The sequence below is a fragment of the Aedes albopictus genome, chromosome 3 (genome assembly GCF_035046485.1).
Source record: "Aedes albopictus strain Foshan chromosome 3, AalbF5, whole genome shotgun sequence".
NCBI classification, from domain to species: Eukaryota; Metazoa; Arthropoda; class Insecta; order Diptera; family Culicidae; genus Aedes; species Aedes albopictus.
Genome location: NC_085138.1, coordinates 318,438,878 through 318,451,872, shown reverse-complemented (window position 1 = coordinate 318,451,872; position 12,995 = coordinate 318,438,878). Strand labels below are relative to the sequence as shown.

The window sequence follows — 12,995 nt, the reverse complement described above, 5'->3', positions numbered from 1 at the left end:
TTTCCTGATTTTTAATGTGAAATATCCCTCTTATAGAGGGGAAATTTATAGTGCCGTGTGAAATTTACTGCGGAATACGTAAAAAAAGACGTATATTTGAAATACCCCTTCGGAAAGTGACATATTTAAAGTTGTTTTGAAAAACACAAAAAATAGCAAGTTGATGATTTTTGCAGGTGGTGCTATTTTCGTTCACTTTTTATGTTCCGAACAACATTGCATCATGTTCTAAATCAGGTCATTTCTCTTTTATGGCAGAAAAATCGAGAATAATACAATTGAAAATTCGCACAAATTCTTGAAAAGAGAAAAATAAACATGGCGGAGCCCGTAAGTGACAGTTTCAGTGATCAATGCTGATCGGCCTTCATAAATTTTGAAAAAAGAGCACTTTGCTTTAAAATGAAATTTATGAATGCCGAACAGCATTTATCAATGCCGATTGATTACCGTTTTGTCATTTTTCAGTTTTTATGGTAGTCAAACGGCAACCATTAAAATTTGACAGCTGAAGCCTTGGCTGAAGCGTGATGTAAAATAGAATTCATCCTGAAATCAGTCAGAATGGCGATTTTTCCTTAATTTACCACTTGAAATCGACTTGCTTACTGATAAAATTGCTAAGTGTATTGTGAATTGCCAAGCAATAAATCGGAGTGTCGTTTTATAACGGTTCAAAATTGTGAGTAGTCAGTGAGTTTGGGAAGAGCTATCAAGCGAAATTATAGGTTTAAACGTAGCTTTTGTGATGGCCAAAAGTGTTAGAAGATGCTTTTGTCACAGCGTTGATAAAATCATACTATTGTGTATTTTAACACGGTGTTTGAGTTTAGATCATTTTCGCCATATAGCTTTCTGTCCGAACCCCCGTTCGGATATGAGCATTGATAGGTTCTCACTCTCATGAGATCATCGTTAATAGACGATCAGTAAAACTCGATCACGATCGCTGCTACCTAGTTTAGTTCCACTTCGCCAACCACAGAAGAAACACGTGAAATAAACCCAGTGAATTTTGTTTCAAATTAAAGAGTTTCGTAAAAATATAATTTCGTTCGAGTTAGTTAAAGTCGCGTTGGTGTTTCTGTAAACGGAAACTGAAAATTCCTGCAGCTGTTCCCACATCCCGGTGAGCCTCAACCTGCCCAAACACACGGTTTAGAGCAAGTTTTGAAAGCCGTAATAAACTTGTCATGAAAATCAAAAAATAATGGCTATTCAGTTTGTCTAGAAAAGGTTACGAAAGTAGCTTGACATGAAATTTGTATTTTTTTAGCTTAAGCTTTGTTAAATGTTTCATGTAAGCATTTTAGCATGCTCGTTACATCGATAAAACCATTATAAATTCCATCAAATGCTAAAATGCTGTCCAATTGTTTCTTGGGCTACTTCCTGACACAAAAAGCATGTGTCCTTCAGACCGCTGTAGAAAATCCTCGCTTTCCGATTTGTTATGTCGACCGACGGCGGTATCTTTTTGACGTCGATGTATACACCGTGTACACCAGTGTACATGTGGTCCAACCCCAAGTCCGGCGGGAATTTTTCGCGAACCACAAGCTCAACTTTTCCGTACGACTCGAGCACCCGCGCCAAACTGTCGTCGCTTAGCTCCGGTGGCAGGTCGAACACCCGTACGTAATGCATATTGGAACCCGCTATACACATCCGTACCACCACCGAATCTCCGTTTGCAAAACTGAACCTCCGTGGCTCTGAATTGTTTTTCATCGAATCCATCATTGCATCCTGGCTCGTGAATTTCACAAACAGTGAGCGGTCCCGGGCCGTTTTATAGGCACACTCCATAAGCAGTGGATCCGTGTCCAACTGCTCAATAAATTTGCAATTTCTTCCCATGACGGTCGGGGGCTACCGGGTGGGAATCGAAATTGTACTGTATTCACAGTCTCGTTCATTTCGATGATTTGTTCTGTTCCCGGCAAACACAATGCACCAACGAGACAGGTCAAAGATAATGACCGACAAACAAAGCGCGCGCAAAAAACGACCACGATTGCCTATTCAGCAGAGGCTGGTGGCAAACCGAAACCAAGCAGCAAAGGCTGTGACCATAGTGGGTAAGGTGAGATGCGATCTAATGCGATAAGTTATGAGATGAGAAGAGGGATGTTTGATAGGCCATAGTGCATGAGGTTTTCAATGAGGGTACGCATGTTGTTTTCACATCCTTTTTCGTCTATTTCGTGCGCATCAACGATTCGCGTGATTTGATCGATGAAGTCGCTTGTATGTTGAAGCGCTTCTTTGGATGTGGGTAGTGGAATGATCGTTTCATCTATAAGAGCGGAAAGATAAAATGCACCCGCTTTTTGTTTTGCGCGAGTCGTTTTTTTTTTTGCTATACCTTAGTCAGTTTTGATCCTGTTGCAATAGCAAAAACCGACCAGTTCAAAAAAAATCTGGTGTAACTGTACAAGATTGAGATTATTGAAATAATTATTTGAGAAAAGAATGCATAACATGTAATCATATCCGCGTGAGCGATGTCTTTAGGTATACACATATTTTTACTTTCCGAACTGGGCTATCTGAGTGTTGATTTCATTTTAAATCAGTATGAGACTGTGACACTGATTTTCGGCATTAAAACATTACTTGGCTAAAAGAAACAAAAATTCGGCAAGTATGTATGGTAAGTGGGGGCAGGATGGGTCACCTAAGAAATGGACCCCTATAACTGTGTGAATATAAATCGCATTTCTCTGTATTCTACCACGACTCTCAGATACACTAGTCAGCTATGATATAAAAGTATAGAAAGGTCATAAAGTTTGAAACCTGCTTCTTGACAAGCAATTTTCAAAACATGACCCATCTTGCCCCACCTCATTTTTACGGGGGCAAGATGGGTCAGCTATCAGAAAACTCGATTTTTCTCCAACAAAAAATACTATATCTTCTATTTTTTCTCTATACATCTAAGCTTCACAGACGTACAGATTACATGAAAAAAGTGTTGAAACATATCGGTAGATTATTCTCAGAACTAGAAGATTTTTGTTCAGGTAGCCATGAATGGACTTTGAAAACTTATATTTTTTGTAGGAAAATTTCAAAAATAGTTTCACAAACTCTCAGTGCTCAAATTGCTTCGATAATGTAGGTCACAGAATAGCCTTTCAATGAAGAATAAAACATTTTCAAAAACTATGCAAACATGCCGAAAAATTAGGGTAACCCATCTTGCCCCGTCTACACAATACACGTAGTTATATGGAATGTATATCATAAGGAGTATAACGAAAAAATATTTTATTTTTTTCTGTGCAAGGAACGTAAAGAATTTTTAAAACAATATATCACTTTTTTGTGTATCCACTTCGTTCATCTGGGAAAATTATTGAAAGATTCAAAAAATATATAGTACGGTTGAAAACGGTACTGACCTATCTTGCCCCCTGACCCATCTTGCCCCCACATACCATATTATTTAAGGGTATAGGTTTTTTTATTACAAAATTTTCGGCGATATCTACGAGAAAAGATGTCTCTAATAAGTACACAATATTCATCATACTTGTAGTAGGTAAAAGAGTAACAATCGAAATTGATGTCACACTATTTTCGTTAAGGGATCTAGTTTTGCCTGACAAAGAAAAAAGCAGAACTTTTCAATCAGAATCCTTTTAGCAATTACACCGTGTCCAATACGTTCTCATACAAAATCAAATTCAACTCATTTCACATCTGTAAGTAGTATTTTCAAAGTAAATTTATTGATTGAAAGGCCAACTAACACACACCAAATACAGCATATGTTTTGGAACTAACTGTCCTTTATCCTTCTCTGCTGATCGCTTATGTGTCGTAAGTCCATTTCAGCTGGCACGCACGCCAATTCATTGGTATTTCGTCGTGTTTTAACGAGTAATGGTTTTAAGTTGAAACAAATAAGGTTCCTGTCCTCTCCATTGCTAGTAGCAACTATGACCAGAAGAGAAAAAATATGAGATCCTGTCTTGGTAAAGTACGAAGCCGTTTTATTGTGTACAAAATAAAACGTTAATAAAACAAAAATGTCCATTTACCTATTTAATGAGATTTGCTGTGTTCAAGAAGCATGCGTGCATCTTATCTGGTTGATTCACATCATTCTCACTTTTAAAACATGCTTGTATTTCTATTGTGATAAAATTTTGTCCAAAATTTAGGTTTTATGATGTTTATCTTTGATATAACGGATATTTTCGTGAAAATCGGCCCAAGTTGAGCTTACTTGCCAATATCTTACCATGCCATCACTAAAACTGTATTGTTTAAGCCTTAGTGTATCCATTTGGTACATAACTTGAGATACAAACTCAAAATTTATCCTTATGGACTCTTTTTGGCTACCGTAGAATGATAAACTTTTCGAACATTTTTCATGCGTGCCGGAGAAATCGAATTTCAGAAAACGGAAGTGTACTGCTAAGCTTATAAAAACAAATAAAAAATAAAGTTATTCTAAGCCGTATGTTTTATTTGATCAGTATTATGTGGCCTTTCAATACATGTATTCACTTTGAAAATATGAATCACATATGTGAAATAAAATAATATTTTCTAAATTTAAATTTTGTATGAGAACTTATTGGACACGGTGTAAGTTGAATACCATAAAACCTTAACTTGCACATGAATAACATGCACTGGACAAACGACCATATCAAACATTGATCACTTGATTCAAATCCCGAACAGAGAAAATAAAATGTTTTCTTATACACATATAATAACAAAATTATGCTGTAAAAAACTTAAACGATTTGATGGAATACTATTTTATATGCAATGAAATATGTTATTTTACATAGTGATCGATAGACAATATGATAAATTTTTTATTACGTCCGGTCCATCAAAATGCATGTCATGTGGAAAAACATTGAGTTATGTTTAAAAACAACAACATATTAACGCATTTTATATTACCTACTAGCATTCCCAACACATTAAATCCGCATTGCTTTACATACACAACGAGCGCAATCATGAAATCCATACCCGACAAGCATTCTCTTGCGTTCTCTTGCGATCACATGCGTCGAAGCAGCTCCATCGCATCTCCGCACTCATCGCAACTCATCTACTATGTGCGGTTCATGCGTTCTGCATATAGTTTCCACAGAGTGTGCTTCGACGCTTATCCGATCTCTTATCTCTTTGCATCGCACCTCAGCCACTATGTGCTCAACGAAAGAGCACATTTGCTTGCGTCTGTACGCGACGGTCGCTGCGATAGAACTGATCCTGCGGTTGTTGTTCTGAACAACTTTGCCGAAGACAAAATGTTGCTATCTTGTAGAGGTTTCGAGAGAACTCGCTACAAAGACATGGTACTCATAACCTAGTTTTCAACCTATCTCTATGCGTGGGAAATTCCTTCTGTCAACCGCTCAAGGAACCTGACAAGAAACCGTATTCAATTTTCTTCCATTAAATACTTTTATGAATAATTATTGTATTATATATATATTATTTAAATGTATGATTATCTTCTGAATGCACCACTGTGCACTATGAAAACATCATAAACATAGCATAATCCGAGCACCTTGTGCAACATCGACACCAGCGGTTTGTCCCTCGTATGCAACACTTTTCCAGCCCGCGATGCTTCCACCGTCCACACACACCCACCCAACCGCCTTGTATGCTAGGACAGGACGCTGCTGCTTGACTTGACAGAGAGGCCGTCGTAAATAGATGCTGGAGTCCGTCGCAGGAGATCGGAAGTGTCGAACCCGTACGTCGCGTTTCGAGTGATTTTTCCTGGTGAAAAATAGTGCAAAATCGGAAAATTTTCGCTAATTGTGATTGAAAACGGTCGTGTGCAGTGCATTTTCATTGATTGGAGTCGCGCGAGGTGAGTTTTCCCGGTGAAAAAGCGATTTTTCTCCACGGTCTGATTGAGGATGTGCGTCCATCATGGAAAACCATGTCCTGCGAATGGGAGGTGAAAATTTTTCCTCCCTCGATCAATAAATCAGAATGTGACTTTTCCGGGGAAAATTTCGATTCTGGACGGTTGTTGGGTGATTTTTTCGAGTTTGGGAGTGTCGGAACGTTGGAATTGATGAGTAATGAGTTGATTTTCTATCTTTTCTTGCAGGGTTGGGTGACACCCCAGTCGTGTTTTGGGGGGTGGCTCGCCGCGGGTAGCGCCCTTATCTGTCAGCAAGGATAAAGGGAAAACCGTCGACGTCTGTTTTCCGCACAGCCCCTAGTACCGTCTTCGCCGTCGCGTGCGTCGCGCAACCGTACCACTGCCGCCGTCGGTCTCGTCGTCGTCGCCGTAGCCGCAGTGTTTCTCGTTCGTCTCGTGTGCTGATCTTTAGGAAGTAGTGTCCACAGGAAATATCAATCTTCCGTCAGCTCCCCTTTGGGGAGAGTTTTAGTGAAGTACACGGTACCAGTCGACGGATTTGGGTGTGTGATTGTGCCGGAGAAGAAGCAAGAAATAACAACAGAAAAGTGAGATTGTGAAGTGTTTGTGGGGAATTGAGCAGAGCAGTGTGACGAAGAGATCGGAATAATTTAATTGGAGCAAACGCATCTGCTGATACAGTGCAAACTAGTGGCACTCTGGTGAAGAATCTGCCGTCAGATTATACCGCGATGGCTCGGTGCCTGGGTGGGGATACGGTGACAATGTTCGCACTAGTGTGTATGGTTTTGCTAAGTGGCTTCAATTGCTTAAACGGTAGGTATCAGCGGTTCTCGGTATTACATACATTCTGAAGTAAAGCGACTCAGTTGTTGCGATAAACTAAACCTGAGAAACTAAACCTTTCAATTAAAAAAAAACGCATTAATAATAACAAGATACAGCGGATTAGAATTCTTAATATTTCAGTAATGAAAGCCGCCAGTAAACTCCCGAGCTTTCCTTTAAAATACTTCTTCTAAGTTTTCGCTGGAGTCGCTTCTAATTTCTATCAAAACCGCTTATAATGCGAGGTATGCACTTCAAACGGAATCGCTCAAGTAATTTCCGTTCAGTGCATTATTTTTCCGTGACCGGAATGGTCAAGAAATTTAACACAGCAAGGCCCATTTGATTTGACGTTTCGTTTCAGCTCCGTACTAGGATCCGAAATAAAGCGACGCTTTCTCATTTCTTGAGCGATTCCTTGCCTGAATTTTACACGCATCAAGATAGGCCAAGAAATTTCGTGCGATCTGCGTACTACCCATAATGCGGTTGAAAATTGATCTAGCATTTCCTGAAATACCATTGAGATCTTGTTCATCACAGTTACCTACTCTCCAGTGATTTTCGCCTGAATTATACTTGAAAATCACAGTAGAATCCTCTACGAAGCCATCCAGGAGTTTCTCCAACAATTTTTACAGAAATTCATCCCGAGTTGCTTTCAGGAATTTTTCTAGAAATACTTCTGGGAGCGAATACTTCCAAAAATTCCAACACAATTCCTACAGGAATTCCTTCATAAAATCCTCTAGAGTTTTCTCGAACAAATGATTCAAAAATTACTCCAGGGATTCTTCCTGGAGTTTTCTCAGATATTTAAATTTTTTTCTAGAAATTTTTAAGAGAGTTACAGAAACTCTTCCAGAGATTCTTAGTGGAATTTATAATAAAATCACTGGTTTCCTAGAATCTCTGGGGAAAACATATGGAAAGTCTTGGAGCAATTCCTGCAGGAATTCCTTGAACAATCTCTACGAGAAATCCAGAAGGATATCTTGATGAATGTTGCACAAATTTACAGAAACCACTAGAGCAATTTCTTAATAAATTGTAGAAGGAATCTCTGAAGAATTACTACATGAGTCTTTGAAGAAGATTTCCTGGAGAAATCTGAAGGATTTCTGTAAGAATTTCAGATTAATTCATGTAGGAATTTCTTTAATAATCTGTGAAAAAAAAAACGTAAGAGGAATTTCTGGAGCGATCTCTGGAGGAATTCTTGCATAAGGCTCAAAAGGAAATACCCCTTCTATTGATTCCAAAAGCAAACTCTGGATCAGCTACTCCAGATACGCAAGGAATTCTTAAGGAATCATTCGGGAAATTTGTGGTGAAATAAAAAGAGCAATTTATGTACACCGAGAAACATTTCCATTCAATAACTGAGTTGGCCCTACTCAGAAATTGTTTTTTGTTTGTTTTACTGGTCAGTTTTAGCTAAAAGTGGGGCAAACCAATTGCCAACAAGTTGTTCCACTTTTAACGAAAACTGAGTAGGGAAACAAAAGATTTTTTGATTTCTCAGTAGGGCCAGCTCAGTGATTAAGTAGACATTTTTCTCGCTGTAGGAATTCTCGGATGCATTCCCGAAGCAAAGAACTCCTGGAAAAAATATCTAATGCAATTACTGTAATTTATAGAGTAATCTATGGACTCGCGAAGAATTAATGGATGAACTTCTGAAAGAATTTCGCCATCAATATCTTGACAAATTGCTGAAATATTTCCTACAAGAATCTGTGATGCAACACATAGAACAAACTCTGAAGGAATTTCAGGTGGATTTTGCGGTGACATCTCTGGAAAAATTCTTAGACGGATATCCGTAAGAACTTTTGGAAGAATCTCTGGATCAATTTCTGGAGGCATTTCTGAAGCATAACTTAGAGGAAACTCCAAAAGAATTCATGTTAGAAGTTCTTAGACTTAACTTAGAATTTTGATTGGTAATGCAAATACAGAAGGTAAATAATGCACCTCACAGGAAAACGGGCGAAAAAGTCAACATAGAGGCTGAGGTGTGGGAGTTGGTAGCCAGGAAACTTCAAAGGCCTCCCAGGTATTCTAGGTCAGAAATGCATACTACCAGAGGATAATTACTATCGTCACTACCGGATAATCATGAGAAATTATCTCGACATTCATTTCAAGCTTCTCATGTGTAGGAGTAAAACAAGAAAAAAACCCTGATGACTTTTAAAACTGTGCACATGCATTAAGGACTCCTAGGGGTATTTTAGGGATATTTATGAAAAGTTTTGATAAAAATCTTTAAGTAATTTGTGTAAATTCTGTTGAATTCATAATGGAAATTGTAGGAGAAATGTAAAATTTGCAAGAATATCTCAAGTGCCAAGTAGAAATTCTTGGAGCATTGCCAGGAGGGTTCGTGAAGGTTCCTAGCAAAAAAAAAAACGTTTGGAAGATTCCCATCAGGAATTCCTAGGGAATCCCTACAAGAACTTTTGCAGGGTTTCCATGAAGAACTTCTTGTAAAGAGTGAACTAGCAGTGATTAAAACACGTCTGGTTAGAATGAACGAACAAACACGAATGCTATATTTTCTCTATTTCTAAATGACATCAAATAGCCATAGGCTACTACGACCGTTTCCATTTCTTCTTCAACACTCCTCCTAAACGGCAACAGTCAGTCCAATCAGCTTGGCCAACTTCTCCAGTCTTGTGCGCGCCAACGGCTTCGTTAGTAAGTCTGCCACCATGTCCTCGGATGGACAGTACACGCACTCAATTTCTTGCTTCTCGACGAGGTCCTTAGTGAAATGAAATTTCGTTGCGATATGCTTCATTTTCCTCGTCAGTTTCTCCCTCTCCATGATCTTCAGGCAACTTTGGTTGTCTTCGTGGATAACTACCCGCTGCTCATCGTTCAGCTCCTGCAGCAGTAGCTTCAACCAAAGAGCTTCTTGAGCCGCCTCCGCAAGCGCGATGAATTCGGCTTCCGCTGTTGATAATGCCACACACGTTTGTTTACGGCAAGCCCAGCTTACTGTTCCTCCGTTGATCTTGAACGTAAAACCGCTATGGGACTTCCTGTCGTCGCGATTCTCCGCCCAGTCAGCGTCGGAATATCCGGTGATAGTACCGGTCTCACCTCTTCTGCTCAGTCGTAATCGGTAATCGGCGGTCCCCTTCAGGTACCGTACCACACGTTTCAGCTCGGTCCAGTCCTCTTGCGTGGGTTGATTCGTCTTCCTGCTCAAGATGGATACCGCAGTCGAAATGTCGGGTCGAGTGTTGACAGCTATGTACAGCACTTTCCCGATCAGCTTCTGGTATTCAGTGTTGGTCTCTAACGGTGTCCCCTCACTGTCGCTCTTGATGTATCCAGGGTCCAACGGTATTTTAGACGCCTTGGCTTCCGCTAAACCGCTTGATTCCACCACCTCTCGGATGTACTTCCGTTGACTCAGGAAATAATCGCCATGCTGATCTTTCTCTACCTCCATACCCAGGTAATAACGAATATCACCCAGTTCGCTGATCTCGAACGACTTCTTCAGTTTCCTCGCGAGCGCTTCAATCATCGTTGCATCTTCACTCACCACCACGAGGTCATCGACATATACGAGGACATAACACCATCGTCCTTTCACCTGCTTCCGATACAGGCACGGATCGGAATCACATCGTTGGAATCGCTGTCGTACCAGTTCTTCATGTAGCTTCTGGTTCCACGCTCTTGCTGCCTGCTTCAGACCGTACAAGCTTCGGTGCAGTCGGCACACTTTGCCTTCGCTTCCTCTTTGTACGAATCCACATGGCTGCCGCATGTATATCTCCTCCTTCAGGAATGCGGTCTTGACATCGTACTGCTTCACAGTCATGTTCTTCTTCGCCGCAACTGCCATCAACGTTCGGAAGGTGGTTTGTTGTACCACCGGAGCAAATACTTCATCGTAATCCGATCCGTATTGCTGGCTAAAGCCCTGTGCCACCAATCGAGCCTTGAACCGCACAATTTCTCCGTTGATGTCGCGTTTCATTTTGAACACCCATTTGCATCCTATCGGTTTCCGTCCTGGAGGGAGATCAGCCAACGTCCAGGTATTGTTGGCATGAATCGACTCCAGTTCCTCCGCCATCGCCTTTTTCCAGCTCTCTGCGTGCGGCGACGCCATCGCCTCCCGGTAGTTCTGCGGTTCGGCATTCCCTCCGATCGTGGTCGTCCTTCGGTCCGAATTCGTAGCCAAACATTGGTTGGGATCGGGTCTGTTGTCCATCTCGTCAAAACCCTCGAAATCGCTGGAATCGTCCGACCTGACCTGAGAAATATTTTCTACGGGGAATCGTTTGCCTTGCATATGAAAATCTTTGTACTTGCCTGGTAGTACGTGCTCCCGTCCTCTGCGCCTCAACACCTGTGACTGAGCAGGTGGATTTGAAGATTTTCGCAGAGGGAGCACAGTCACGTCAACTATTGTGTCCGTAGAGGTATCGTTGATGTCTTCATCTTCCGTTAATTCATCATCAGTTTCGTACGCTGCTTCATCAATGCCTTGGATGATGGGAACGTTTGGAGTTTGAACTGGAGCGCTTCCGAAGTCCACCGGCACCACCGTGCGATGCTGCCTAGCCGGTAGAGCACACCCGCCAGTGCACTCATCGATGAAAGTCACCTCTCTACTCTTCAGGAAGCACTTCGTACTGGGATCGTACAAGCGGTAGCCCTTCGTCTCCTCCTCAAATCCGGTCAATACGCATGGTCTCGATTTTGGGTCCCACTTTCGTCGCTTCTGCTTGGGCACTTGCACCATGGCCTTCGTTACAAACACCCTGACGTGAGAAATATCGGGTTTCTTACCGCTCCAGACCTCTTCAGGAGTCAATCCGTGACCGCGAGCCAGCCCGTTTTGCTCGGGCGTGTAATCGTTGGTGGTTTGGTGCCGTATTCCCATATGCTTCAAGAAACTTTGAAATCCATCATTAATATACTCCTTACCATTATCTGTCCTCAGGATCTTGATTTTTCGTCCGCACTGGCGTTCCGCCTGCGCCTGGAATTCCTTGAATCGGCCGAGGATCTCTTCTCCAGATTTGGTCTTCAGGAAGTATACGAACATCCTACGCGAACGATCGTCAATGAACGTCACGTAGTAACGGCTGCCAGATGGTGACGGTACTGTAGGGTCCACTTCCGGAAGCAACTCTCGAAACGGCAAACTCCAGCTCTTCAGTCCAGAAGCTTTTCTCCGGTCGTTCGGATTCACCAGACTTCCCACAGGCTCGCTGTCCGTCGTCCGCCGACGCTCCACTTCATCGCAACTGTCACTCTACACGCTCATTCGTAACTGCTCAATTCGCACTATCTACACACTCTATGTAAACATAGAGAGTGCATGCCAGTACAAACCCTACACCCCCATCTTTCTTTAAAAAAATGATAGGAACCTGACATCTAAACCATCTCTCTTTATATAACACTAAAACTACAGACTCCCTTGAATTCAGCAAATTTAACCCATGCTCTGAAATGCAATACCAGCCTTATTATCTCTCAGCACCCATCATTTACACTATGCAACTCAATACTTGAAAACAACAATCCACTACGCCTCCGCTGGACTTTGACCAGCCCAGTCGCAACATTCCATAAGCAATCTAACATCAAGGACCTTCCCCACCTGCTATTGAACGAATTTGCACATTGTGGAAAGCTCATTGATATATCACCTCCAGGAAGTCACGAATACCTTACGATCGAGACGGGAATCCAACTCAGCTTCTCTGGGTTGGAAATTGCAAGCCCTATCCATTAGACCAGTGTTGCTCAAACTGCGGCCCGCGACTTAGACGCTTAAATCCCGCATAGAGATTTACAGTTTGACTTAATCTCCAAACAGTAAATCACTTTATATCTGTTGCTGGTCATGTATAACAAAAAGTTGCTTTTATGTCGATTAATATGGGATTCAACGCATTCAACTATATACCACGGTCTATGCAATATATATCAAGTGGTGACATCATATCATACTGTGCAGATATTGTTGAATGATACAAATATGGAATCTCGCAATTAATGGTGGCATTAATAGTTCACCTTATGTCAAACTGTTTGTGAATATTCTGTGCAACACACCTACATGTAAGCTTTTCACTATACGCCACTGATGTTGAACAATATGACAAACAGTTGTACGCATCTGTATTCGTGAATCAATGAAGATCGGCTGATGGTTGCTGACAACATTCAAAACAAAGAAAAAAAAATTGAAAGCAGCGAACCAAAATGGTAATTTTGTCTCAGACCC

The 12,995-nt window shown here is 41.2% G+C and overlaps 1 protein-coding gene across 50 annotated transcripts in view; it reads left to right on the top strand.

Annotated features, from left to right (window-relative positions):
- The first annotated feature begins 5,691 nt into the window (after window positions 1–5,691).
- LOC115262726 (cell adhesion molecule Dscam2) overlaps window positions 5,692–12,995 on the top strand; it is a 232,095-nt gene continuing 224,791 nt past the window's right edge. For all 50 annotated transcript variants that reach the window (XM_062842651.1, XM_062842638.1, XM_062842642.1 and 47 more), the window contains exons 1-2: window positions 5,692–5,872; window positions 6,119–6,709. In XM_062842651.1, the coding sequence (XP_062698635.1) occupies window positions 6,625–6,709 (85 nt within the window). In that variant the 5' untranslated portion in view covers window positions 5,692–5,872; window positions 6,119–6,624. The remainder of the gene's footprint in view (window positions 5,873–6,118; window positions 6,710–12,995) is intronic.